Consider the following 26886-nt stretch of genomic DNA (forward strand, 5'->3'; position numbering starts at 1 on the left):
AAGGACATTGGAAACTTAAATGCCTGCATAATAGGAAAATCTATACCTCACCCCAAATGCTATACAAGTGAAGATGGATTATATTAAAAATGTCTAGTAGATATGTAAGATGTAGGAAAACTTGAAGTTAAACATCAAATTCCTTGATTAGGGAGTTTGCTTAATAGAACCTTTGTAAAGAGAAAATTCTGTTGAGGTAAAAAAATGTTTTGTTCAGCACTCAGGAGGCAGGGGCAGGTGGATTTCTGAGTTCGAGGCCAGCCTGGTCTACAAAATGAGTTCCAGGACAGCCAGGGCTATACAGAGAAACCCTATCTCGGAAAATCAAAAAAAAAATAGTCTTGTTTCTTAAATAGTAATATGAGAAACTCATTTAACATAATAGGCTTTCATAGCTAGTATCAACTGAGATGTACGTAGGTCCATACTCCTAGTCATTTAGTAAAGGATACAAATGTGAAGTATGTCAAACCAGGTTGATTCTAAAGAGAATCAGTAGCCCTAGAGGACTGAGCTATTGATAGGATTTAGAGTTGGAAAGAGGCAAAGTATTTTTCCAACCTGGGAGTTGTTTTGTCTCAGCTCCAATATTTAGAGATAAGAATAGGCTCATTTGAGCAATATTTAACTACAAAACTCCATGGCATGGATGCTCTAAAGTCTCTAAGGATCCCACCAATCTGGCTCAGAAACAGCTTACAGTCATAGCGCTGGCATGCCTTTTCTGTCTTGTCATTCTGAGGTGCTGATAAAGCTGTAGTTTTGCTACCACTTTGGCAGTGTTTTTACAACCACACAAAGGATAAAGTCCTCCAGATGGAACTCAGCTCTTCACTGTCTTCTGCTTTAGAAGCTATCTCTTGAATTAAAGATACAGTCTATAATTCTTCTCATGCTACAGTAGGGAGTCTGGCAGTGCTAACACATTCATCATGCAGATGGAGGGAGGGAGGCCTTGGTTCCAGAGGTTAGCATTACCTTCAGTGAACTCTCAGAGGATGCAACCATGGTGAATTGTGAGATATAAGACAAAACCCAGAAATAGAATGCTAGTTAGGATTTGGTCAGTGTTCCATGCAGGCAAGGGACATTTTTCTCCTATCACTTCCCTTACGAACACTTCCTTGACATGCTGTCTACTTCCAAGAAAGATAGACATATTTAAAGATTTAATGCTCTGAGTATTCACCACATGCATTGCAACTTTGACAAGATGATGGATGGGAAGAGAGTTCTAGTGCTTTGGAACAGACAACAGCAGATGACAGTGCATGCTCAACAGAGTAGATGTCAAAAGAGACATCTATCAGGATGCCTATCTGTCAGGAATCCAGAAAACGAAAATCTCAAGAACAAGATGGGCACCACTGGGTTTTCTCATGAGACTTATTGCTTGCAATTTAGGGTTCTTTCTTAGCATCCCAAGGGTAGCAATCAATATATAAAATCCAGGCAAATGAAAAGAGACTATAGATCATGTTTGACTTTGAACAGCATGTAGACATTCCTTTGAATGGGACACAGGCAAGCTTTGATTAGAAGGACTACAGACAGGTGAGAATGGGTTCTGTGAGGGGATATTGTTAAAGAGAAGAGGAAAAGATGATTTAGGACTTCAAACAAAAGCAAGACATATTAACTCATCACAGAGCAACTCCAGATTGCAAGGGGTATATGGGAGAAACAGACTATGAAGGTCCCTTATTTGGCATGGAGTGTACTTTAAAGCTTTAAAGCTTTGATTAGATGCCTACATTAAATTAAAAAGGATCTGGTAGAAGTAAGAGGATGAAAAAGGAGCAGTGGCTGATTTTTAAAATGTTGCTCAAAGGGAGCTCAATGGAGACCGAAGAACCTCTAATGGGTAGTATTTGTGACTGCATGGACCATCAGGGTCTGAGGACGCTATCTGCCTATCAGTCTGGGCAGCTAAGTGCTGTAATTAGAAGATGCCTTGTTTGAGGCTGGAGATGGCAGAGTTTCAGGTTGACTGATGATAGAGTATACCACTGTTTGGTGACAATCAAACCAACTAACTTCTATAAGAAAGCTATTTAAGGCAAGCTCCTGAGGTCATATTTGAGGCAGAGATGTGGCTAAGAGGAGAGCTGTCTATGACAGCAATAAGATTACATATAAAAGTATAATCATCAAATTCACCATTAGAGAAAAAATTTAAAACACAGAAGACTAAGTCCATAAGGTTTTAGACTCTGCCTTTCAGGCAAGAAATTATTCTTTGTTGAAAACCAATTCAACCCAAGTACACATGGTCAACTTACTTTTGTCCCCTCTGTGTTACTATACTTTAACATGAATAGACTAGGAACCAAGTATCCCTAGCTCCTTTTTTTCCAGGACTACCCTGATAACAGTCTAAAACAGCATATAAATTAGGTCTCCATCAACCATTGGTGATCTAAGCAGAAGGTAATTTTGATGCTATAATATCAATCCTTTTCTTGTGTTCCCTAGAATATGGACCTTCTTTTGTGAACTATAAGGAAAAACTGCATTCCTTACATTTTTTTTCTAGTCTGGACCATGTTAATTTATCTGTAAAGTGAAGATATTGCCCCAAATGTGCTAAGAATGTTGCTTGAGTGGGCAATGCTCTCCTCTCTGGAGTCTTCCTCAAGGCACTAAAGAAATCATCTGGCACAGAACACATGCCACAGGACTGCATATGCAGAGCAAGAACAGTTTGCTCCCTTTGGACCCAGGTTTCTTATCTGAGAAGGACTATTATCATCTTTTTGCTATGTGTCTCTCAGCATTCTAGACAGGGGACATCTTTTCCTGAGCTGGCTTTCAGGTTGAGGTAATATGGATGACGTGGGTACCTCTTGCTTAGCTGATGAGTTAACTATCATTGCTCTTTCTTGCCATTTTCCCAGCTGGAGAAAAAAAAAAAAAAGCAAAACAGGGCACCGTTGACAATTATCTTAAATCACTAGGATATTTGGGTATGAGGATATTCAAGACTTTACAGAGAGACAGATATTAGGATAATCAAAAAAAAAGAAACGTAAATTTGATTAGAAGAGACATCTTTGCAAGCCTAGGACAATTATCATGATGATTTTAAAGTTACCAAAGGAGGGAGGTCCTTATTTGTGGCCACCTGGACAAAATTTCATATGATACTTAGAATGGTCTGCTTATGATAATCAGAGATATGGATTCATGCAAATGTACCATTTAGGTGGCTGTCAGAAGAAAATTTTGTTAGACAATGATGCAGCCCAGCAACCTAGGAAAGTTGATATTCAATGGTTTATACCTCATTGGCCAATGAAATCAAGTGGCTTCATCCTGCTGAGAGAGACTGTGGAGAGAAAGCGTCAGAAACTAGAGAACGCTCATGTACCTGTGGTAGCCGTGGTACTGATGGTTTTGGTACGGATGCTGGGAGCAATTCCAGAGAGGTAGACAATGAAATCAGTACTAGGTGGAAGCCCTGAGATGTGGGCAGTCCGTTCAGCACCAGATATATTATGTTCTGCTGTTTGCAGCAACCTATTAGAATCAATAATTTCAATAGTAAACATGTCGAAGATCCCGTCGGTAGCTGTCCAGGAGAGATTGAAGCTCTTAGGAGTTACATCAGAAACATTTAAGTTTCCAATTTCAGGTTCTCTGGCTGAAAGATGAGAGGGAAGGAGAGAGAGAGAAAAAATCAAATGATTTAGTTATTTGGCTGTGTTTCAAGGTGGAGGTGGTTAATAGAATCATGCCCGGGGAGTAAGGTCTGATAGTTCAGGGTTATAGCAAGGCAAAGTGATGCTGCCACTACTAATCAGTGCCAGGGAAGGAGAAACTGGTTTTGTTAAGAGGAAGCTGAGCAAAGGAGGGGATAGCTGTTAGACTTTTCTCCCCTGCATTTGCCACTGATGATCAGGCCTGGCAAGATACCTCAGCACAGAAGACGGGCTGGCTAGTCTCAGTGGAATTGGCTTCATCTTAGCTGGATCTGTCTCTGAGAGCCCTGCCTCAGGGCCATTGGCAATCAGTCAAAAGATATGAGGGCTGACAGCTTTCAGGCTCAGGGACCAAGATTATGTGGATTCCTGCATTAGCTTTGAGAGAATGCCTATCTATCTAAATGAGTGCTAAATAATGCTGACAGCATGGGCCTCCCTGAGTGGGACCTGGAGGCTTCTGATTTTGTCACTTGAAAAGATCCTCCCACCTCTCAGGGTAACTCTTGATTATTTTTTTCCATACTTTAGATAAGGGAGAGCCAGCTGTTCTCATCATCTGTTAAAATAGCATGTTCTCTTTTACTTATGTCTATGTAGGCCAAGAAGGTTGGTCCTGTATTGGCAGCCAAGACAGCTCAGCCAAACCGTTCAGACAACCCTTTTTAGCTAAGAAATAATATTTTTCTGGGGAGATGTCCTGCCAGAGCTTTTACTTTCCTGAGAAGTGGTGATATAGCAAGCAGTGTGTGCACATGGGAGGCATTTGTGAAGCCAGTACAATCTATGTAGCGAGGAGAAAGACCCTTAATCCCAGATTCACAGATTAATTATAGCCCTTCCCCTCCGTGGGCCAACTCCTCAGAGACAAGAATGTTGCTACCATAAAAAAGAATACAGATGGCATCCAAACCACGAGATCTGCAGGAAAGATCAGAAGTGGCGGGTGATTGATTGCTCTGCCTTCTGGGACAGAATAGTTTGTGGATGTCAGACAAGAACCCTGGAGAAAAGTCAGCAGATCCTCAACTGTAATCTCTGGTCAGCCTGAGGTCACTGTCCACCCTGGGGTTGCTTACGTTTTATGTATGCATCAGTGACAGTTTCTGTAACAACTGAGGCAAAATCACAGAGTTATCCTTTTGAATCAACAAAGATGTAATGGTTTGCTATGAGACACAGTGACTGTATAAAAAAAGGGAGGCATTTTCATGAGAAAGAACTCATCAGGGCACACCATAAAGACGAGCCACAGAAAACAGGGTTAGGAAAGGCCGTTCACTTGGGAAGAGTCCCATTGAAAGCTTTATAACTGTAACAGTGTAACGAGTAAACCAGAACGCATCCCTGGTGTAGGAATTGGGAGCTTGCTTCGGGAAATAACTCTTGATTCACAGAGCAAAAAGGGGGTAGCAACTCTGTTCCGTTTATAGCCTGAAATACTTCTTGCTCTGAGAGCTACTGAGTGTCCTGCTACAGAACAACAGTAACTTTGGTATATTATCCATTCAGAATTGTATGTTTTCTCTCTTTGACGGATAGCTTGATAGTTTGATGTTCTAGCAATGACTCTGCAGCTGAGAGAATTTTGCCTACTGGAGGGTAATTCAGTTCTCCTGTTGTGCTCACTTCATTTCAAAGAATCACTGTGTAAGTGTAAGCACTGTAGGACACATCTCCACGAGAAATTTTGAAATAATGCTCAAACAGCAAAAGAGTCTCTAAAATAAATGGTCTGTGCTCCATCAAACTCACATGTGGGGAGGGTGGGCTTTTGATTCTCTGCCAGGACTACAGATGGAAGTTAAAACCAAACAGGCTGGTTCTCCAAACAGAGGCCGCCGTGCAAAGGTGCCATTGTGGTACTGACTAGGTGAATCAAGAAAGTGGATGTCGGAGGCCAGAAGTGTGAGTATCTTACATGGCTCGTCACTGCTGTGGCGAAGGCATTGGAATGATGGAACAGCTCACCGAAAGGGCTCTGAGCATGCGTCATGCGTAGAAAGGAATTAGCCAGGAAGAAAAGCTAGTTCCCTTGCCATCTCAGAGAGAGAGAGAGAGGAGTGGGGAGAGAGAAGGGGGAGTGAAGAGAGAGAGAGAGAGAAAGAGAGAGAGAGAGAGAGAGAGAGAGCGCAAGAGCGAGCGCAAGAGAGAACCCTAAGCATGGGCAGTGGAGATGATACCTGTGGAGACGTCAGTAGAGAGCATCGGTGTTCTATAGCCCTGGATGACCCCGTAGATGGAGACTCTATAAGGGGTGTCGGCCTTGAGGCCTGGGATGTCCACAGCTCTGAGGCTGCCGGGTACCGTGAGGTTCTGAGCGGCCTCCACATTGTTGGCCTCCTGCACCTGAACGACAAAGTGCTTATAGGCCAGGTCATCTGTGGTCCAGTTGAGTGTGAGGCCGTCCCAGCTGACCTCAGTCACAGACAAGCCTCCCAGCTGAGGGAGATCCTCTGAAGAAGGCAGAGAATTTGCTGTTAGTGCTGCAAACCAAGCAAGGCAGCCGAATGCCCCACAACCCTACTCCAGAAAAGCAGAAGGGGAGAGAAAGAGTGTTTTGTTTCTGTAGCTCCTGATCTCCGGGTATTTCTGTATTCAGATTTTTGCTACTCTGGTTATGGTTTTGGAGAAGAGTTGAAACAGGCAGAAAAGGAAACTTTGCATCATTCCTCCTTGAAAGGCCGAAGCATGGAAATCTCTGGGAATGCACAGGCAGTGGCTAGAGGCACCAGGACAATGTGGGATTGTAGAGGGGTAAGGAAGTAGGAGTAGTCAAAGCACAGGAGTTGGAGGTCCACAGACCTGGCAAGCTGTATCATCTTGGGAGTCTGGCTTTCTCTCTGAGCCTCAGTTTTAAGTAGAAGTGACAGTACCATCTCATTGGGTTCTGTGATTACCTGATATTTATTAGCATCTTCATGTCATACACAAGGCACAGAAACTGTCTGATAAATGGCAACATAAAACATAGAGCCTGTTGATGTGTTTTGGAATATCTTAGTCATATGCGAAGCCATGCCTCATTTTATTACTTGAGGTGAAGGGACATCTTGTGGCTGGCTACCTGCTCTGTATTTGGGCTTCTGAAGAACTCGTGTTCCCAAGTTTTGACAGGTGGTCTGGTTTATCTCTGAGCTTTTTCTGCAACTTTCAAGGACATGATGTTACGTAATAGATTCCTGGCTTGGCTTGCACTCTCCCACTGTCTTAACCCTTGGCATGAAGCATGGCTGCATCACAAAGCAAGGCTGTGTGAAGTCAGCTTGCTTACTTTTAATTAAGAGTGAGTCTGTATTGCTTAGTACATGTGCAAAGCAGGGCCCACTGTTAGTTGTTCTTTTTAACTGTGTAAGAACGATCTTCAGTTATTGCTGATTAAGAAAGTCTAACTTTGGGGTATGGAAAAATTCACTGTTTGGGATTCAGTACAGTCTCAGCTCTAATTTGTGTGTGTGTGTGTGTGTGTGTGTGTGTGTGTGTGTATGAGAGAGAGAGAGAGACAGAGAGAGAGAGGGAGAGAGAGAGAGAGAGAGAGAGAGAGAGAGAGTGTTTATATGTATGCAGTTGTGTGCAGGAGGCCAGAGGTTGGCATCAAATGTCTTCCTCAATCACTCCTAACTTTAGTTTCAGGCAGGGTCTTTGACTGAATCTGGAACACACCATTTCAACTAGATTGGCTCTCCAGAAATCATCAATATAATCCTCTTGCCCCCATTTTCTCAGTTGAGATTCTAAGTATTTATACTTCTATACCCTTATGAGGATCTGAGGATCAAACCCTGGTCCTCAAGGATGAGAGGCAAGCCCTTTACAAACTGAAGTATACCCTTATCCATCTTCCTAAGGCAGAAGTGGCCATGAATTAGAAGTTAGAGATCTTAGCCTTTTTTTTTAAGAAGTGTATAATTCTTGTTCCTAAGTGTCCCAGGATCCTTTGGGGAAGATGTCCCAACACTGACCCAGGGTTTTCTGAGAGGTCTGGGGACAGAAGTGCACTTGCTGAGAACTGTTTATCTACTGCACGAAAGACTTCACCAGAACATTCCATTTACTAAAGGAGCTAGGCAGCTGCAGCAGGGCTTGCAGACTGTACACGTAGCTCATCAGCATCCCTGACCTAGAGCAGACATCCCAGACGACCTTTGTTTATCTCAACCCAGTCCAGGAATAAGGCAACATGATAACCTGGCTGACTTAGGTAAATGAACATAATCATCTTCCTTATATCTGGTATGTGTGTACATCACAGCAATGGACAAGTTTACTTTATATATATATAAACAAGTAGGAAAATTGATGGTTTGAATTAGGTAATTTGATGGCATTATCAAAATACAAGGATACAAGGCAAATGGAGAGGGGTACAGCATCAAAACTTTATCACCACAAATTTTACCATTCATTCCATCCTCCTTGGAATAGCATAAAGCTCTGTGTGATAGATGGAACAGCATATTTCAAGGGGCATTCCAAGGACTGAGATGAATTTGTTTTTCTCTTCAGCTTAAATGGAAAACATGGAACTTAAACATACCATCTTTTCTTAGAAAGGTTCTTACTTTAAGTGCACTTCAGAAATGGGCTTAGATGACTTCGGCATAAGATGACTAGATCAGTTTCCAGATCTGAAGGGATCCGACTCGGAATTGGGTATTACTTAATGTCTCTGAGGGCAGTATTGAAAAGATTTCTCTGAAAAGTTCTGCTCTCCTGCACCAAAAAAATACCCACTTCCTGTGCTTTGTCTTCCCATGGTTGGGTTGACAACTGTGAAGGCGATTCTTGATTGTCAACTTGACTACATTTGGAATGAACTAAAACCTAACCAGCTGGACACACCTGTCGGGATTTTTTTCTTCATGAAATCATTTGAAGTGGGAAGACCCACTTGTAATCCAGCTCTCTTGAGACAGGAAGATATATCTTTAATCCAGCTTTTTTTTTTTTTTTTTTTTTTTTTTTTTTTTTTTTTTTGAGGTAGGAAGAAGCACTTTTTAACTGGGCCACACCTTCTGCTGGTAACCTCTATGAAACTGGCAGCCTTTACAAAACACACAGAAGAATGAGGCTCCCTCTCTGTCTGTCTACTCTCACTCTTGCTGGTGAGTCCATTCTTTTTCTGGCATGAGGGCCTGTGTATTCAGGATTGCAGTGCATACTAAAGAACAGGTGAGACACCCAGTCTCATGACTGAATAATTGTTGTATTCTTGGACTTTCTGTTGGTAGACAGCCATTTTTGGATTAGCTAGACTACAGTTTGTAAGCCATTTTAATAAATTCAATATTTATATTCATAATAAATCCCATATGTATTCCGTAATAAATCTCATATATATTCATTCTATAATTTGTTTCTCTAGAAGACCCTGAATAATACAACTACTCACTTAGCTGTTCAACACTGGCTAGATGATGAACATTTTGTCAAGCCCTTTCATTTCTTAGTCCATCCATTGCTCATGGAAGGATACTAAAGCAGGGTATCATTTTTGATTCAATGGCAAGAAAAAAAGGCTCAGAGATGCAAAGGAAAACATCCAGCCAGTACTACAGAATTCTAATCCAGACCTGCTAAGTCACAGTTTCATGTTGCCTGCAAACCATATTCAGGCAAGACCTACCTATGAGGGAGTTTTGCTATTCTGGGAACAGCCAGACTGGCATATATAAAAATCCAGTCCAGAATGGTCATGTACCTGTGATGAACTCTACAGCAGGTGCATTAGTATGGAGGCCCCTTACTTTGCAGTGCAGGGTGACTGTGTAGGGAGTACCAGCCCTGAGGCCTGGGACTTCAAAGGAACACAGGCGACCAGGAATAATAAGGCCAGCCCATTCTGCCTGGCTATTCTACTGGATTCAAGTGATAAACTGGTCATAAGTTCTGTCTGGTATGTTCCAGTCCAGTTTGAGAACATCCCATCTCAGTCCAGTCACTGTGAAATTTCCCAGACTTGGAACCTTCTCTGCATGAGAATACACAGGGATGACGTTACTATAAAGGGAACTGCTCTCTGGGGTTCAGGTGAGATGGGGTTTGACTAAAGTTGAGATGAGCTCTTTGGTTTGTATTGACTACAGATGTGTGATTTACTGCAGTACTGAGCACACTCCAATTGTTAGAATTAAAGCCAAGGCTTTCTTTCAGCCTTTGGGAATAGAAGGTAGTTTTTGGAGGAGCTCAAAACTTCCATTCTTGATATACCACTAGGTTTATGGGAAGCTCTTGAGTATTTGTAAAATGAGCTCAGAGTGATTTTATTTTTCACTTACAAATTTTGCTTTCAAGTTTCTTAGATATTATAATTTGAAACATACTTTTCGAGAGAAGTCACCTCTCACTTTTGAAAAAGAAGAGTAGGTGGAATTTTGTCTGGAGCTGTCTACTAGACTAAGAGCAGGACCTGCCCAAATAAGGGATAAGATATTGAAGTAGAAGTGATTCACTAGGATTTCCCCAACATGGAAGGGTCTAAGTCTCATTTAGAGATGGGATTCCTCTTAAGCAGAGACAGGGAGAGGAGAAAAGGAGTGAACCGGTCTAAAATACCTGTCAAGACCTCAACAGAGAGAGGGGCCGTGCCGAAGTCCTGGGTGACCCCTCGAAGGGTGATGTAGTAGCGGGTGGCTGCTTTGAGCCCAGGCAGGTCCACTGACCTCAGTCCTCCTGGGACTGTGAGGTTCTGGACAGTCTGGGTCGTGTCAGCCTCTAGCACCTGAATGAAAAAGTTCTTATAGGCTCCTTCTGGAGCAGTCCAGTTGAGCGTGAGGGCATCCCAGCCCACCTCGGCCACAGTGACCTCTCCCAGATTGGGAGTTGTCCCTAGAGAAGGACAAAGAATGCGTTTAAAAGTCATTGTAAGATATAGGAAATCCTGAACCCAAGGGCAGGCTTTACATCCCCTGAAAACACGACATTTGTTAGATAAACATGCTTCATGTAACATCTTAAACCTTGGAAAGAGCAGAAGAAGGGGGCGGGGAAATATTTGCTTTCTTAGTTTATCAATTTCAGAGAATTCAGGAATTCCTTCTGTGGCTAATTTCCTTTGGACTCTAGCACATAATCAGTCCTTAATGTGGGGTCACCATCCTTGGTTTATTTGGACTGTCTCAGATGATGGATTCCATACAGCAGCAATGTGTTGTTTATGTGAAATGTTAACATGGCCTTAGAACTATGTCACGCGATGGCCTGGCTATCCACCATCAGACCCCCATGTCACTTCAGCTTGTGGCTGAACAAGGCCATTCTAAAATCAATGATGCGTGATTATCCTTGGTCAGTTTCCTGTTGAGAAAAACAGAAGCTTTAGATATGAAGGAAGAAAGTACCTGTGGAGGTCTCGGCAGAGAGCACTGGTGTTCTATAGCCCCGGGCTACCCCATAGATGGAGACTCTATAAGAAGTGGCAACCTTGAGGCCTGGGATGTCTGCAGCCCGGAGGTTACCAGGTACTGTGAAGTTGTGAGCAGTCTCCACATTGTTGGCTTCCTGTACCTGAATGACAAAGTACTCATAGGCCAGGTCATCTGCAGTCCAGTTGAGTCTGAGGCCATCCCAGCCGGCCTCAGTCACAGTGAGATTTTCCAGGGAAGGCACTTCTTCTAAACAATAACAGAGACAAGGTCAGTTACACTATTCATCAAATGCTTGCCTTTTAAGAACCCAGCAAATCCATTGGCCAAGGCCCATAGAGTCCAGTACCAGGATGCTGTCACTGTATGCCCAGCGATGCTGTCCCACAAAATGCAATAAACTGGTTAGTGTAGCATTAATCTTGCCTTTATACAGTTGAATTTCCTTTTGGAAATATGTTTACTTGTTTACAAGTATCCTAGAGAAGACTATTCTCATCTGTTAACGAGGCTCCATGCCTCAGTTTCCAGTTGGCAGAGTGGTTTTTCACTACACGGAATAACCTCAGCTTGGTCTTGGGTCTTTTTCCAGCGCTCTGCATTTTGCAGCCTCCTAGATCTGCTTAGGTTTCTTTTCTCTTTGTGCTGCCTTGGCCTTTCCTAGAAGGTCATTATAGTTTAATTTGGACTTTTCAGTTCCTGAGTTTCAGGTCAGGTTTTAACAAACCACTTCAGTAGAGTAGGGATAAGGGGAAAGTACTGGTCAGGCCGAAAATAAAACAAACAAACAAACAAAAAAAAAAAAAACAGAAAAAAATTTCCTTCTCCTGCTGTCTAAAACCACTAATCAGAAACTTCACTGACATTGAGAATTTATACCATGGTGAAGAGGAAGTAACTATCTTTTCTTTCCAGGAATTTATCTTAAGCCTTATCTCTAATGGTGACATTAATCATATTGTTCCCCATGAAAAGAGCTTAGATTTGAGGCTGCATAAAGTAAGGAGACTTGCCTAATGCGGAGGAGGGAGGAGGGTACTATAGATCATCACAGGGAAAGCTGTTAAAATGCTCACAGGTACAAAGAGTGGAGGGACAGCACATTAGACTGAGCTCTTCTGAGACTCATTTCATCTCTGCACTTCAGTTTTTGCCTGTGTCTCTGGTGCTTCTGCTTCATGACCCCCCACACCTCTTCCCTCAGTTGAGAGAACTATCCCACAATGCTGTCTCCATTGGGACTCAGATTCCATCCTGTTTGGGTCTCTAGTCCTCCACCTTTCCCCCTTTCTTTTCACAGGCAGATCAAGAAGGATACAGATAGGGCTTTCCTTTATGTAAGTGGTGTGTACTCATATCTACACTGGATGCTGTTGGCACACCACTCACACTAAGCTGACCCTAAACACATGCTCACATATATGAAAGATGAAACTTCCACCGATGAACTTAGAGGGATGGAGGGGTGCTCTGAATAAAGACAGAGCAGGCAGTTGTGGACTGCAAAGCTGTGTATAAGTGCTGAGTCCTCATTTTCAGGGTGAATGACATCCTTGTGGGCTCACTGCATTGTCTGTGTGCACCCTAGCTTTCCTACAGGCCACAGTGAAAAGGCTATTGTCATTCTCTTCCAGCTGGGCTTTGGAATTTACCCTCTGAGTAATGCCAGTGGGCCCAGGAAGTCAGAATTTCCAAATCTCCTGTCATCTGAACTCATGGTGGGCCAAGCAGCTGCAGGAAGGAATTTCTGGCCATGTCGTCATCCCTTCAGATTCCCACCATTGTATAGATGGTGGTTACCATAGGCTGGCAGGATGCAGAGCCCGAAGCTCTTTTTGTGCTTTGTATGTGAGAGAGTGATTCTCCCACAGCAAGCAGAGAATTCAATGCAAGCTGGAAGACTACAAGAATACTTCAAATGGCACCAAACTCATTTTCTAGAGAATGAAATACCTGAAATATGAAGTCTTGGCTGCCTTGGAGCTTTCTGGTGGTTCTTAGTAGCTATGAAGAATAAAGCTAAAATCCCTGAACATCTGTGCTTTGCACCTGTTCCAGAAGGCCTGAAGCCTTAGAAATACTGTCCTTCTACTTAGACACACAGCAGGGCTAAGCTTGTTTGATGACTACAGAACATCCCTTGACTCTAAGCCTCTCAGATGCTATTCCCCCTGCTGGGAAGGACACTGCACTCTCCCCGAACCTTGCCTCCTCTTGCTCCTCAAGGACTCATCTAGGTAGCTCTTCTTTTGAGACTCCTCAGAGCCTTTTGTTCTCTTTTTCAGGTGTGTGATGAGGATCAGGTCTGTCCTCCTGTGACTCCCCATGCCTCTGTAACAGCAGAACTACGTTCTTCCCATGTTGGTTCTATCTTTCCCACTGCAGTGCACTCTTTCTCATTCTCTTTGTCCCGAATGTCCCCCTCTTCTGTCTGATTCTTAGCATGTGGTCATCATATATTATATAAATAAATGTACATTGAAAGGATAACTATTTGAATCCACTTCAGTTTACTCCATAGAAAAGTAAAATGGTAAATCAGAGCGAAGTGTTGTTTAACGCTTGAAGCTGTGGTTAGAAACAAAATTTCATTTTTCCGCCTCCCAAATTCATGCGAGACACAATTGGGTTCTTAGGTTGCTGTGAAAATATGCCTCATGGCCCTTGGCTCTTGCCTATTGTCCTCCTTTATGTCTTGTATTGCTTCCAGTGAATTTGTAGCCTTGGCTTTAGGCAGAGTTTAGCTAACAGGAATGTAAAAGCAGAAAGAGAAAAGGAAAAACTGAAGGAGGAGAGAAGAGTATGGGAGAGTTAGGAGGAGGGAGCAGAAGAGAACAAGGCTGAAACACACAGGCCTTCTGTGCTGGATGGGAGCAGGCCTTGCCTCTACCCCCCCCCTTTTATGTCTCTCCCTCTCTCCCTCCCCCTTTCATGCTCTCTCCTTTTGTCATCCATATTGCACTAACTTAAAGAATTCCTAGGGAATAACTACCTTGCCCCTTGCTCCTGAAGGGTGCTAGACAGCTGCTACAGCAGAGAAGGACAAAAAGGAGAAAACAAAATGTGGCAATGCTGTCCCCAGAGCAGCTGGATCTCTGCAGATGTTCCTGACCCTCACTCTGGCTTTGGATGTGTTCCAGGCACTGCAGGCAGCAGTAGACAAAGGAGATTGTCCCTACAATCTGCTCACGGGTGGGTGGAGGTCAGGGACAATGAGGTGGTTACTGCCCATTCTCAAGTTGGTAAGTAGCCACGAAGCCTTGGAGCAGCATCAGGGGTGGGCTGGGGGGGGGTGTATGTTTCACAGCTTGCTCAGAGAATGCCCTTGGTTTGAATAGCACTTGAAATGGACGAGACTAGAGCAAATGATAAGTGGAAAACAGGGGACAGAATAGGAATATAACAAAGGGAGCACAGGCCTGGTGGAGGAGGCAGGCTCAGCAAACATACAAGGGGACAGTCATGTGTTGGCCAAGGACATGAATAGTGGAAGCTAAGCCAGAGAAGCCAGACTCTGGAGGCCACCCAGCCCTTGGAAAGGTGCTGTTATGTACAAGTTTGGTTTTTTTTATGGAGCACAGGAATGAAGGGTAAGAAGATTAACTCTGCTTTCAATATGGTGCCACCTCATGGAGGAGGTCTGGACTTGGGCCACTGCTGTGGCTGGAGCATGGGGCTTCCTTGGAGAAAATGCAGGAGGACCAGCATAAGAAATGTTAATCTTGCAACATCTGCCTTTGATTCTGGAGATGCGGGGAGATGGGGGTGGGGTCCCTCCTTCTGGAGCTTTGTGAAAGAGGAAAGAGTAGAAGAGGGAGAGGAGGAACAAGGAGAGAGTTCTTTTTCTTCTTACATTTCTGGTTCTCCCTTTTTTTAATGCCTTTGGCACACAATAATAAACTCATGCAAGGGTAGATTATACAAGTTATTCAAGCTAACTCGTTTCAATTCTATTTCCCTATCTTTGATGAACTTTTCCTTCTAAGCTTCTCGGACAGCCTCAGCACCCTACAGCTCAGGAGGGAGCAGTCTGCACTGTTCCCAGAATTAACCACTGCACTCATTTCTTACTTGCTTAGACTGTCCTTTTGTCTCACAAATTTCTCTGTTTTCCTTCAAAATGCCTGTGGACTTTACAGTGGCTATTCTGATAGGAGACTAGCCTTCTCGTGTTATGTAAGAACAGCCAATGAGATATACAGGGAAATTATTGATACAATCTCTAGAAAGAGCCATGGGTTGGAGCTTTGACTCTATCTCCGTCCTACTGCCTAGAACCTGGATGATGGAGGATTGCAGCAGCCATGTAGTGATACTGACCCCATTTTGAGAATCGGAGCTAAACCCTAAAAAAATGGTGGAAGAGAAAGAGTGAAGGAGTCTGGATCCTGAACAATTTGAAACAATTTTACTTTCTCTTGTACTGCCTGGTGGCAGATCAATTTAATGGAGGAGACTGACATTTGAAAATTCTGTTGTATTCAGTTGAAGATATTAATAGATAACTTGGGCCCTGCATGACATTTCTAAATTGCCTCATTGTCATTCTCTTTCAGATGGCTGAGGGTCAGCTGGGTGACTTCTGTGTTACATGACCAGCGCTAGTGACCCCTGAACATCCTGATCTCTGATAGTCCCAGCTTCTAGTTTTCTCCAAAGACTCTACGGAGTGTGGGAGTCAATCAGGCTATGATGGTCATGTGACACAGCGTTCTTCAAACAGCAGCACACTGCAGTAGATGAGGTAGCTGCATGCCTGCATGCATGCTAATGAAATGGGAAGCTAAGTCTGTCACTTGTGAAAACTCAAACGATCTTGAAAACTTCATGGCTGAAATTGGATGTGTCATTTTTCATACAGGAAGAACCATTTTTATCTCCAGATTCTCTCTGCAGTTCAGTCCGTGAATTAAAGTGACAGGAGAGAAAGTCGGTAGGTTAGCTGGCTAATAGGACTAAAAGGGACCTGGGATCAACCAAGGAGAGCCAGAAGACGCTTCATGACTAGAAATAAAGTGAGAAGGCAGCGTGGCAGGTTTCAGACCAAGTGCCGTTCTCCTGGGCTATCCTGAGGAGGGCAAGAGAGCTGTAATAAAAACACTCCTAGGAAGATGTTCAAATAATGACGTCCAACATCCTGGGCATCTTTAAAACAATGAAAAGTAAAGCTGTCATTAGATTAAAGGGGAGAAATGGGAAATTTCTAGAATACCATGGAGCACAAATGAAACAGCAACAAGAGACAAGACAGACAATCACAGCTCCCTATTTACATTCTCCTAGTTAGTGTTGCTTAGAAGTCAGCGTTTCTCCATGAGGCAATTTGGTTCAATCAGTTGACTGACAGGAGAAAAACGTCAATCTTCACGAAAGACAAGGAAGCTGCCATTTCAGTGTGGCAGAGAGCTCCAGGAGGAGAGAAAGGAGCTTATTTCTCCTCTGGGCATCACATTCCTGACAAGCCTGGCAGACTCAAAGCTGCCACCCAGAGTTAGCAGAGGGCTTAGAGCTCAGGGTGACTTACCCGTGGATGCCTTCACACGTGCAGGCTTGCTCTTGTGTCTGCCCTTCTCAGCAATGAGGAGAACAGTGTATTCTTGCCCTGGCTCCAGGTCTGTCAGGACATGGGAGGTGGCATCCTTTGGCAGCTGGACTTCCATCGACTGGCCTGTGGGGAGGCTGTAGTTGAGGCGGTAACGATCAAACTTGGCCAGGGGTGTCGTCCAGAAAAACGTCAGACTGTCTTGTGTGGTTTCAGACACCCGTAAGTCCTTGGGTGCATCAATTTCTGGAGAGAGAATGATGAGACATCTTTAGGCTGCCAGGCACAGGGACTTCTGGAGCTGAGTGTGCCCTGAGGAGACCTGTAACTGCAGGGCAGTCACCTGACTGACCTCACCTTTTATAGACAGGAGATGTTACACACTACCTTTTGGGATTTGGAGAAAATTAAAAATAATGTGCAGTGGTTTATAGACACACACACAGACACACAAACATACACACAGAGAGACATATACACAGACACATTTACACACAGACACACACACAGAAACACACACATACACACTGTGCAACACTACTGAAATCTAAAGCTGTGATGTATCTAGTAGTAGATTTTTTTCAGAAAAACACTTCAGGATGGAAACAACAGTCTCCAATCCAGCCCTAGGTAATCTTCACCCAAGGCTGGCACTACAGGATGCTACGGGAACCAGGATGCTGTAGTAGATGCTGTAGTTAATCTATATGGTTACTTAACTATCTGCCCTAGGGAGGTATTTTCTCAGAAGCTAAGGGGAAAAAAACTTCACATATGTACCAATTAAACAGGCTTATTTTAAGAGAATAAGTTGACAACTAAAAACAGGCATACTATAATATTTGCTTCCAATTTTCCTTTCTTCTCTTTCCTCTGTAGAGAGTTGTGCTAGGGTAGTTCCCTTAGGAGTGAGCTTATGAGTTCTGCTTTCGTTCTTTTAAATGTAGACATCTGGGCTCCATGGCACTAGAGGCCCATTTCTCCTCTAATCTCATTCTTTGAATTTGTAGATAGACTTTTCTCACCAGTCCTGCCTTTCCTGTTCAGTCTACTTCAGCAACGGTAGCATTGCCATGCACCTCACCTGTGGCCGCATTGATGGTTGCTGGATCACTCTCCTTGTCTCCCTTGACAGCAGAAACACCAATCCCATATTCAGTTCCGGGCCTTAGACCTGGAAGAGAATGTGAAGGTTGGGCACTAGTAGAAGGCAGGCTCCCAGAAGACTTTAAAAGTGACCCCAGACTGGCTTCTGGCCACTGTGAATTGTATATGCTCATCACATGATGCAGTGACAGTGAGAGGAATGGACAGAAGCTGGGCCTATTTCATAATCTCTACAGGGTTGCAAAATAGGGACATATGCTCCTGTCCTTTCGAGGGCCCCTGTGGCACAGCACCGCTGGGTCACGGCTCACCTGTGAGTGTGGTTTTGGTTGTGGCTTGCTGGCTCTTTGGAACATCTATCTCAGCATGGTCACCTCCAGAGATAGGGGCATACTTAATTCTGTAACTGTCGATGTCTGCCTTGACGTTCCTCCACTCCAAGGTGATGCTGTTGTCTGTCTGTGAGACACGGCGGAGATTCCTGGGAGCATCCAGGCCTGTTTAGGAGGGAAAGGGAAGATGGGCATTATGCCAGGTTTGATGAGTGCAGGAGAACTTGACATTTCAATCAGAGATTCAAAAGGCACCCGCCAATGGACAGAAATGTCAGAATTCCCCCGAAGCCCCTGTCTTGGTAACTGATTCACAAAGTTAAAGAGCACAGTCCCAGTTCCTTTCTTGAGGATTGGTAGGTGGTAATTTCAATTGGCTACATTGATTTCATTTTCTGTGTCTGAGGAATAATACAAAGCCCCCAACATAAGACTGTGGATATGAAAACTGTTCTGTTGAATCAATGTATTTTTAATAACTTAGTGTTGATCACCTGGTGCTACCAAACTCCTGCAAAATGTGTATGGGATATATAATTGACCTTTGAAGTAATGCCATTTGCTAAGATGTCAGGCAAATGCCTTTACCCACTGAGCCATTAAACTTTAACCAGAAATGTTGTCTAAGAATATCAGACCAGCCCTTCCTTTTTCTCTTTTCTCTCCCTCTTTCCCCCATTTCTCTCTCTATCATGCATGCACACATACATGCACACATATGCACACATGTTTGCCTGTGCCTGGGTATGTTTGGAAGGTTATTTAATCCCCCTTTCTTTGAAAAAGTCACTAATTATTATCTAAAATGAATGCACAGAGATGAAAAGGCCCTCGACCATCTTTAGTGCTATATGGGCCTGGAGGACTCATGGATGGAGTGGGGCAGAATTGGTACTCTGCCCTTTCCTCACCTGTGATGAAGGTCTCTTTGGCAGGGTTGCTTGCCATGTCCACTCTGCGGGAGATGAGGGACACCTCATACTCCGTGTCAGGTCTCAGGTTCCCGATGGAGTACTGGTTGTCTTCGTGTGTGAGGTCGATGGTGGTACGGTCTCCAGGTACATCCTTGATGCCATAGGAGAGCTCAATGCTATCAATTTCAGCCAAGGGCTTGAACCAGGTGATCAGTGCTGTGGTGTCTGTGACATCTTTCACCTCAATATGGCTGGGGGCATCCAGGCCTGAGACCAACAAAGGAACCAAAGGGTCAATGCCGGCAGAAGGGGTTGAGAGTAGTGGGGACTTTGCAGCAGACCACAGTAGACATTTGACTCATAATGACCCCTTACTTTCTTTTGCCCTTGGGAGCTGCAGTTTCTGTCTGGCAAGCTGAAAGGAGGGACTGTAAGATCTACATGGAGGGCTTTTGCCCTCATTTTTCCAATAGTAAAACAGAGAAAGCTTATAAAGCATCGAGAACGGAACCTGGCATACAGGTGATGGGTGATGAAAGCCTTTCCTTTGCTGGTGTTGTGTATGTCTGTGTGTGTGTGTGTGTGTGTGTGTGTGTGTGTGTGTGTGTGTGTGTGAGTGTGTCTATATATGTGTTGCTTATGCATACATGTCTCTCTTTGTGCATGTATTTCTGAGTGTGTCTGTATGTGAGTGCTGCATGTCTTTGTATAGCCCACGTGTGGAATTTAGAGGAAAACGTCTTCTGGGGTTGGTTCTTTCCTAGCAGGAGGGACCTGATGATTGGATTCAGATTATCAGGCTTGACATGCTCCCTTACCCTAACTGAGCCACCGAGCCAGCCTCAAAAAATGTTTTTGATGAAAGGAACCAGGGCAAGAGTAATTTCTGTTTCAAGCATGGCCTGTTTTGTCCTCATTCTGGGGATTCCTGTGTCATCCTGTTAAACTCACTTCCTGCCCCATACACCTGGATTTCATGCTTCCTCACCTCCTGGTCTCGACAAGGCTATTCTTTTGTTCCATCTATTGAGATTTCCTTTTCCTCTTTGCCTTTCATGTCAACCAGGTACATATATCCTCTTCCCTGTAGGGTACACAGATCCTCTTCCCTGTAGGGTGCACACATCCTCTTCCCTGTAGGGTACACACATCCTCTTCCCTGTAGGGTACACACATCCTCTTCCCTGTAGGGTACACACATCCTCTTCCCTGTAGGGTACACACATCCTCTTCCCTGTAGGGTACACACATCCTCTTCCCTGTAGGGTACACACATCCTCTTCTCTGTAGGGTACACACATCCTCTTCCCTGTAGGGTACATACATCCTCTTCCCTGTAGGGTACACACATCCTCTTCCCTGTACAGTACACAGATCCTCTTCCCTGTAGGGTACATACATCCTCTTCCTTGTAGCTACTGCTGCTCATTGTCTTGTCACAGATGTTTTTACAGTTTGGTTGAGAAGGCTAGGCTGATTGCATGACAGACTCCAAATTGGCAGATGAGTTGACTAGGCCTAAGAACTGGGCAAGTCCAGGCAAGCCCAAGCCAGTCAATTACTAAGAGGGAAGAAAAATGGCCAAGCTTCACTCCCTGATAATGTCTCCAGAATGCCTAAAGACAGCGTAAGACAAAGCTCATCTGCCCTGGAACTCCAATGTGTTTTAAATTGAGCCTGCAAGCTCACTTGGTTGTCTCTCTAATTTGGTAATGGGAGACCCCATCATGCTGTACTTCTGCAGAATAAAACACTCTTTGCTTTACATACTATTTGAGTCTGGGGTGTCATTCTTCAGCAAATCATGGACCCTTACAGGTTACATTTAGACTGGGTCATTCATTCATTCATTCATTCATTCAGAAAATGGATGTTTGGCCTTCACGATCCTCAGGTCATCCTGGGCATTTAATGTATAAGTTTATTTTTATCTTTAAAAGCAGTTTAGTCTATGCTTTTAGCATCCATCCACTAAGTGTTTTTAAATGGAAGTAGCCAGGATTCATGCAGAGTATGGGAAAAGGACCAAGTTTTTGATAGATTGTGAGGATGCTGTGTTGTTCATTTTTGAAGTCTAAGTGGTTATGTGTCAGCTAGTATTTAATGAATCCACAAAACACATCATGAAAATGATGCTATTACCTAGACAGTGACACTGTCTTCCATTCTCAGAGCTGTCAGCCACAAACCCACTTACACTGCTAAGGGTATGGCTAGGGATACTGATAACCCCAACTCTGTGTTCGGAATAGTGAAGACTGACATAACTCTCTGCTGACCACATCCCATGGTGTTGTGCCATCTGTGCCTTGAGCTTAAGACAACTTGATGAGAAAGATGCTATGAACCCAGTTTTCCAAACGTTGGATCTAAGGCTTAAAGAAGTAGGATGTTCCAAAGTGAAAGAGAATGGCAAGGAAGGGATTTAAACTCAGGACCACCACATCCCTTCATCATCACAGGATGATGGATCTTGTCAGCATTTTTTTGTGTCTAGAATGATCACAGTAAACCTCAATGAGGTGCCAGGGAGAAGGGATCAAACATGATTTGCACCAAAAAATTAAGGTCCTTTAACTCTGCAAAAATGCTCAAAAATGGTCACAAAAGGAACAGAGAAGTGCACGTCCATCAACGTTGGTATTTACATATTCTGGAACTTCAAAGGCTGGGGGTTTGTCCCTTAATAAGCAGAATACAAAGCAGCCAAGCCTTAAATAATTTGGATTAAAGAGGAAAGGGCAGGTAAAAGTCACCTGCCTCTTCAGTGTACTTTCCCTACAGTGGATAAGCATTTCCTTGATCTTTTCTCTGCCTTGCTGGTGATCTAATGATTTTTTTCCTGTCAGTACCTGCCTCCTACCTACCACAGAGAGCTGTTGTCAGGATGATGGAAAACATTTGCTTATGAAGGAGACAGTCCTGCGTACTGGCCCTGAGCTATGCAAAACGTGCAAGCATCTAAGTGCAAGATGTTCCTTTTTGTCATGTGTCAACAGATTTAACTTTCCCAGCACCCCCTGCCAACCAGAGTTGATTTCTTAAAGAGCTGGCACCTCTGTTCTCTTGAAGAAAATGAGACATTTTCCTTCTAAATGCCAATGCAGGATCTCTTTCTCCATTTCTCCTGTATCTTGTTTTTTAAAAAGAACAAAACTGTTAGAACAATTCTAAATTCAGTTATATCCCATAGAAGTCTCTAGTTTATTAAATCCTACTTGACCCCACGAATTTCTAAGGACATTAGTGTCAAGTGAAAGATGTATGAGTGTGAGTGTGTGTGTGTATTTGAAATTATCTATGAGACTTTGTTTGAGTATATGTGTATTTTTGAAAGTTGTGTGTGTTTGTGAGTATCTGTGTGACTGTGACAGTGTGTGTGAGTGTATATGTGAGCATGTGTTTATATGTGAGTATACATGTTTATATGTGCATGTATGAGAGTATGTGTTTGATGTACGTGTGTGTGTGTATGTGTGAAAGATTGTATGTGAGTGTATATGTATGTGTGAATGTATCTGTAGGCCAGAGATCAACCTTAGGCATCTTTCCTTGGACTGTCCAACTTACTCCTTGAGCCAGGGTCCCTGGCTAGCCTTGACCTGATCAGCAAGCCTTGGGGATCCTCTTTTCTCCATTTCTCAGCTGTGCTTGAGTCATGACTGTCTGGCCTACATCATGTTAAAGTGACTCAACTTCCCCAAGGCGTATTCACTCGTTTTCATACACAGTACCATCCGTATACACCTCACCTCTGTCATGGGAGACTTGGTGTTAGGATTAAATGAGCTCGTGTGGTAGATGACTTGTGATCGTCTCCATGGTTACCTTTTCTGCATCTACAGTCCTGAGAATATACCTTTGAGGAGCTTCAGAGAGGGGATGCATCTGTTTCTCTGTCTCTCCCATGTGTCCTGGCCTGAGAATTTCCTCTGACAGCAGTGACAGAAATGTCAATTTTGAGTCTACTCAACAGCCATGCCACCATGCCCCGGCTAACCCAATGACAAGGAGGCTCCAAGGATAAAAAAAAAAAATTGCCATCTCATTATGCTTTGCTTTTGTTTTATTGTGACAGTGTCTCCTTCCATAGCTTATATCATCCTAGAAGTCACCATGGAGTCCAGGATGGCCATGACTCATGCTAATACCCTGTCTCAGCTTCTAGAGTGCAAGGATTACAGGTGACTGTCTTAACTGGAACCATTCTAGGCCAAACAGTCTCAGTTCACAAAGATGCACAAGTGATCCCAGTCAAGGACAAGCATCACACAGCTGAGCCCAAGTCCAAATCGCAAACCTGCAGAATTATCACTTAAGGCACTCCATATGGACTTTGTATTGGTAAGCAAATTCTCACTGATGCAGATGCTGTGTCAGAGGGTATGCTATAAGCCAGAAGTTGCAAAGAGACACAATCAGCTCTATCACAGGTCTTGGCTGGTACTCACGGGTTGTGGTTACTTTCTTCAAGCCGGGGCCTCGGGTGTTGTTTTTCACAATGTGCAGAGATATTTCATACTCTTGGCCAGGAGCAAGGCCAGTTTGGCGGTAGGAGGTCTCTGGTCTCCTCAGACTTTTTGTGATCTCTCCCTCATCTTCTTTGTTCTGCAGGATGGAAACAACAAAGGGCTAAGATTCAGAGGCAGGGACAGCCATGCATCTTTATGCTTCACTTGTTTCTGCTTCTTGTTTAATTTATTCATTAGGTACCCTCCTATGTAGCCCAGCAGATTGGGAGGTTAGATGCTGAGAAAACAGAGATGAGAACGCTGCTTCTCGAGTTTGTTTATTCCTCCTGTAGACACCTGCACTTATCCTGTTCCTGTCAAACGGCACCCTGTGAGATCCGTAACTCAGCCCTTCCTTCTGTAAGTCAGCAGTTTTAAGTTGGTGGCTTGCCCAATGCTTTCCCAGATAATTGGGGACAGGGCCTGGGTTATAACCAGAAAACCGATTTACCTAATCTTTGTGTCCTAGGAAGATCTACTCATACTTGAGATGTGCCAGGAAATACTGTATAGGGCAGACTGGTTCTGTTTCTGTTATCCCAAATAGAGATTTGCAAGTTGGTACCTATCGATGATTTAACTTGTGTTTGTCCGGACTCTCATCTCTAAATGCTATACTTTTCTATTTATTAACAGCAGGGAAGAAATTAACATCACTTAAATACATAATGATCACACAAAGTGATAGTGCCCAGTCTTCCACCCAAAGCTAAGGAAACCAAGTAACATAAGAAGCAGCAGGGGCCTTTGACCACCTTGTGAATCTCCTATATCAAAGACTTCCTCCAGGGAGCCCCTTACCATATTTCGGAAAATGATCTCCCATGTTTCGAAAGCAATGTCTAGAGGATCCCACTCTACTTCCACAGATGTCTCCTTGATAGACTTGAATTTTAGACCTTCAGGTGCAGGCAAATCTGTAAGTAACAGCACAAATAGGATATAAGGAAAGGCAAGATCCTAGGTAGCCACACAGCTAGGGATACACTAAACCTGTGACAGACAGCTGTCTTTGAGGCTAGTAACCAAATCTGGGGTCTACTTAAAGGCTTTTCTGGCATGCAGTCTACTGTGAGAAAATGTGAATGCCCCTATTATGACCAATCATATGACTGCTTATTTATGATTTCATATTGTTGAATTAGCAAAGCATACATAGGATTTGGAATCAGATGGACCTGGATCAGCATCTAACCCACCACCGATAACACTGTGACTTTGGACAAGATTTATACAAAGCTCTGAGATCATTGCTTTTCCTGGGAGAAGGTGGTAACTGTGTCTTCCCTCAGGTATGCACCAAGGACTGAGTAATACATTCCGTGAAGTCTGCTGGCCTAGCTCTTGGCATGCAGTGCACACTCAGTAAGGAAAGGCCAATGCTGTTATTGCTTAGCAAGTAAGGGCCAGTTTCTAGCCACAGTTTGCTTCTCAGGCATGAAGGTAATTGTACTGACTCTTAAAGGAATAACCTGAGACAGTGAGGTCAATAGAGGAGAACTCCACACAATGGTGATAAGAAGATTAAGATCTAATCTCCTAAGACTTTCCAGGGTAAAGCCCAACTCCATCTTTGTTAGCTGTGGGGATTGAGAGGAGATGATGAACTGTCTGGTCTCAGTTTCCTCATCTGCACATGGGGTTAACAATTGCTTCTGTCTCATTGGGTGAAGTGTGTTAGTATATATTGGGCACTTAAAGTATGCATAGTGCTACACAGCTTGGCCAAGGCTAGGTGAGTCTACCCAGAATCCTCTGCCTACTCACAGGTGGCAACCCTGGCACTGACAGGGATGCTCCTCTTGTTTTCCAAGATGGCGAACACACGAATGAAGTACTCCACCCCTGGTTCCAGCTCCCGAATGGTGGTGGATGTCTGGTCCCCAGGCACACGGAACTGCATCTCTAGGCCATCAGCATGGGTGGGTGTGTACATAATGAGGTACTCAGTGACCCGCATCTCATTGTCCCATGCCAGATTTACAGTCTCCTCTGTTACTTCTGTCACAATAAGGTCTTTGGGAGGGGACACTGAGAGGAATAAGAAAGGATATTGGAGGTCAAGAGTATTCGTGTAGTACCCTATAGGCTTAACTCCCTTGATAAGTCTCTTCTGCTATTTACAATAGAGATCTGAAGTTGTCTGTTCTTAAAACACATTGTTCCCAACCTTCTGGACTCAGCCAGAGCTCTACTGAGTGTACTAGATACAAGTTCTGTCAGTCAAGGGGCTAGAGAGATTACGCAGTGGCTAAGAGCACTTTTGTTCTTGCAGAGGACCAGGGTTCCATTCCCAGTATCCAAGTAATGACTCACAACCACCTGTAACTCCAGTTCCAGGGACTCTGATGCCCTTTTTTAACATCTGCAGGTACAGGTGGTTCATACACATACATTCAAGGTAAACTCTAACACACATAAAATAAAATAAAATAAAATAAAATAAAATACTCTAAAAAGTATTTAAAAGAGGTCTGTCACTTTCCCTATAAGAAAATTCTCCTCCTCTATTTCTTTTTACTTTAAAAACATTTTCATTAGTTCTCTGAGAATGCCATCCAATCTATTTTGACCACCTGGCCTAGGCTTATCTTGAATGTGACCCAGGCAGGCATTGAACTTGATCTTCTTGCCTCAGCCTCTGTAGGAGCTGGGTTTACAGACCTTTACCACCAGAAGTAGCTTTGTAATCTATTAGCCCATTGCCTTTATGTTGAAGTCCCTGGCCAATAGTGTTGCTTTCAACACTGTGTTCGACACTTTTCCACTTTCTGGGTCTTAGCTCAGAGTTATACCAGGGTATAGAAAACTATCACCTCAGCCTGGCCCCTGTGACTTAGTCCTATAGGGTTTGTCTAACCAGACTCTCTTGTTCCTTAGCTGTGACTAAGGGCAAGAGGTTTCCCTGTGGTTGCCTACATCAGGTTTAGAACCCACATGTCTTTACTAAGCTTGCACAGTTCAGACATACTAAACAGTGGGGCTATTTATTTGTTCCTGCCTACCTTTGTAAGATGTTCTTTATCATGATATGAGGGCGAGAAAAATGAAGAGAAAACGGTCATTGAGCATGAGTGGTTTTTTTTTTTGTTTGTTTTTGTTCTTTGCTGTGTACTCATTTAGTCAATGTTTCTTGAACACATACTATATGCCTATGCTTATGATAACTCCTGGAAACAGTATTCTGGGAGATGCTCACAGTCCTTGGATAAGGATAGCACCAAACGCATCAGGTCTGGTTCCCAGGTAACCAGAGACCATTCTTTAGTTGACTGCATTAATAAGTTAATCTTATTTAATAGAAATGTCTGTTGAGCCCAGGGAATTATCATTTCCATTCAAATGGAAGAACTTTGTTTGCTGTTGGTTCATAGCCAGAGTAGAGAAAGAAAGGAAACTGATACGAAGTAAAGGA

The 26886-nt window shown here is 43.6% G+C and overlaps 1 protein-coding gene and 1 long non-coding RNA gene across 8 annotated transcripts in view; one reads left to right on the forward strand and one right to left on the reverse strand.

The window, feature by feature from the left end:
* Tnc (tenascin C) overlaps nt 1-26886 on the reverse strand; it is an 87231-nt gene that overhangs the window by 29872 nt on the left and 30473 nt on the right. For 4 of the 6 annotated variants that reach the window (NM_011607.3, NM_001369213.1, NM_001369212.1 and 1 more), the window contains 11 exons: nt 25239-25502; nt 24273-24388; nt 23412-23568; nt 18958-19227; nt 18026-18211; nt 17692-17781; nt 16590-16853; nt 11042-11314; nt 10257-10529; nt 5885-6157; nt 3371-3643 (listed from right to left, as the gene is read on the reverse strand). In NM_011607.3, the coding sequence (NP_035737.2) occupies nt 3371-3643; nt 5885-6157; nt 10257-10529; nt 11042-11314; nt 16590-16853; nt 17692-17781; nt 18026-18211; nt 18958-19227; nt 23412-23568; nt 24273-24388; nt 25239-25502 (2439 nt within the window). The remainder of the gene's footprint in view (nt 1-3370; nt 3644-5884; nt 6158-10256; nt 10530-11041; nt 11315-16589; nt 16854-17691; nt 17782-18025; nt 18212-18957; nt 19228-23411; nt 23569-24272; nt 24389-25238; nt 25503-26886) is intronic. The other 2 variants (XM_006537776.1, NM_001369214.1) reach the window with 1 other exon arrangement.
* The window catches only part of 8030451A03Rik, a 163826-nt gene that overhangs the window by 4926 nt on the left and 132014 nt on the right, over nt 1-26886 (forward strand). The window contains exons 2-3 of one of the 2 annotated variants that reach the window (XR_881356.2): nt 15622-23304; nt 23670-23831. This is a non-coding gene — a long non-coding RNA (RIKEN cDNA 8030451A03 gene). Of the gene's footprint in view, nt 1-15621; nt 23832-26886 lie in introns of both variants that reach the window. The other variant, XR_003955431.1, reaches the window with a different exon arrangement.

Source organism: Mus musculus, chromosome 4, assembly GCF_000001635.26.
Source record: "Mus musculus strain C57BL/6J chromosome 4, GRCm38.p6 C57BL/6J".
Lineage (NCBI taxonomy): Eukaryota > Metazoa > Chordata > Mammalia > Rodentia > Muridae > Mus > Mus musculus.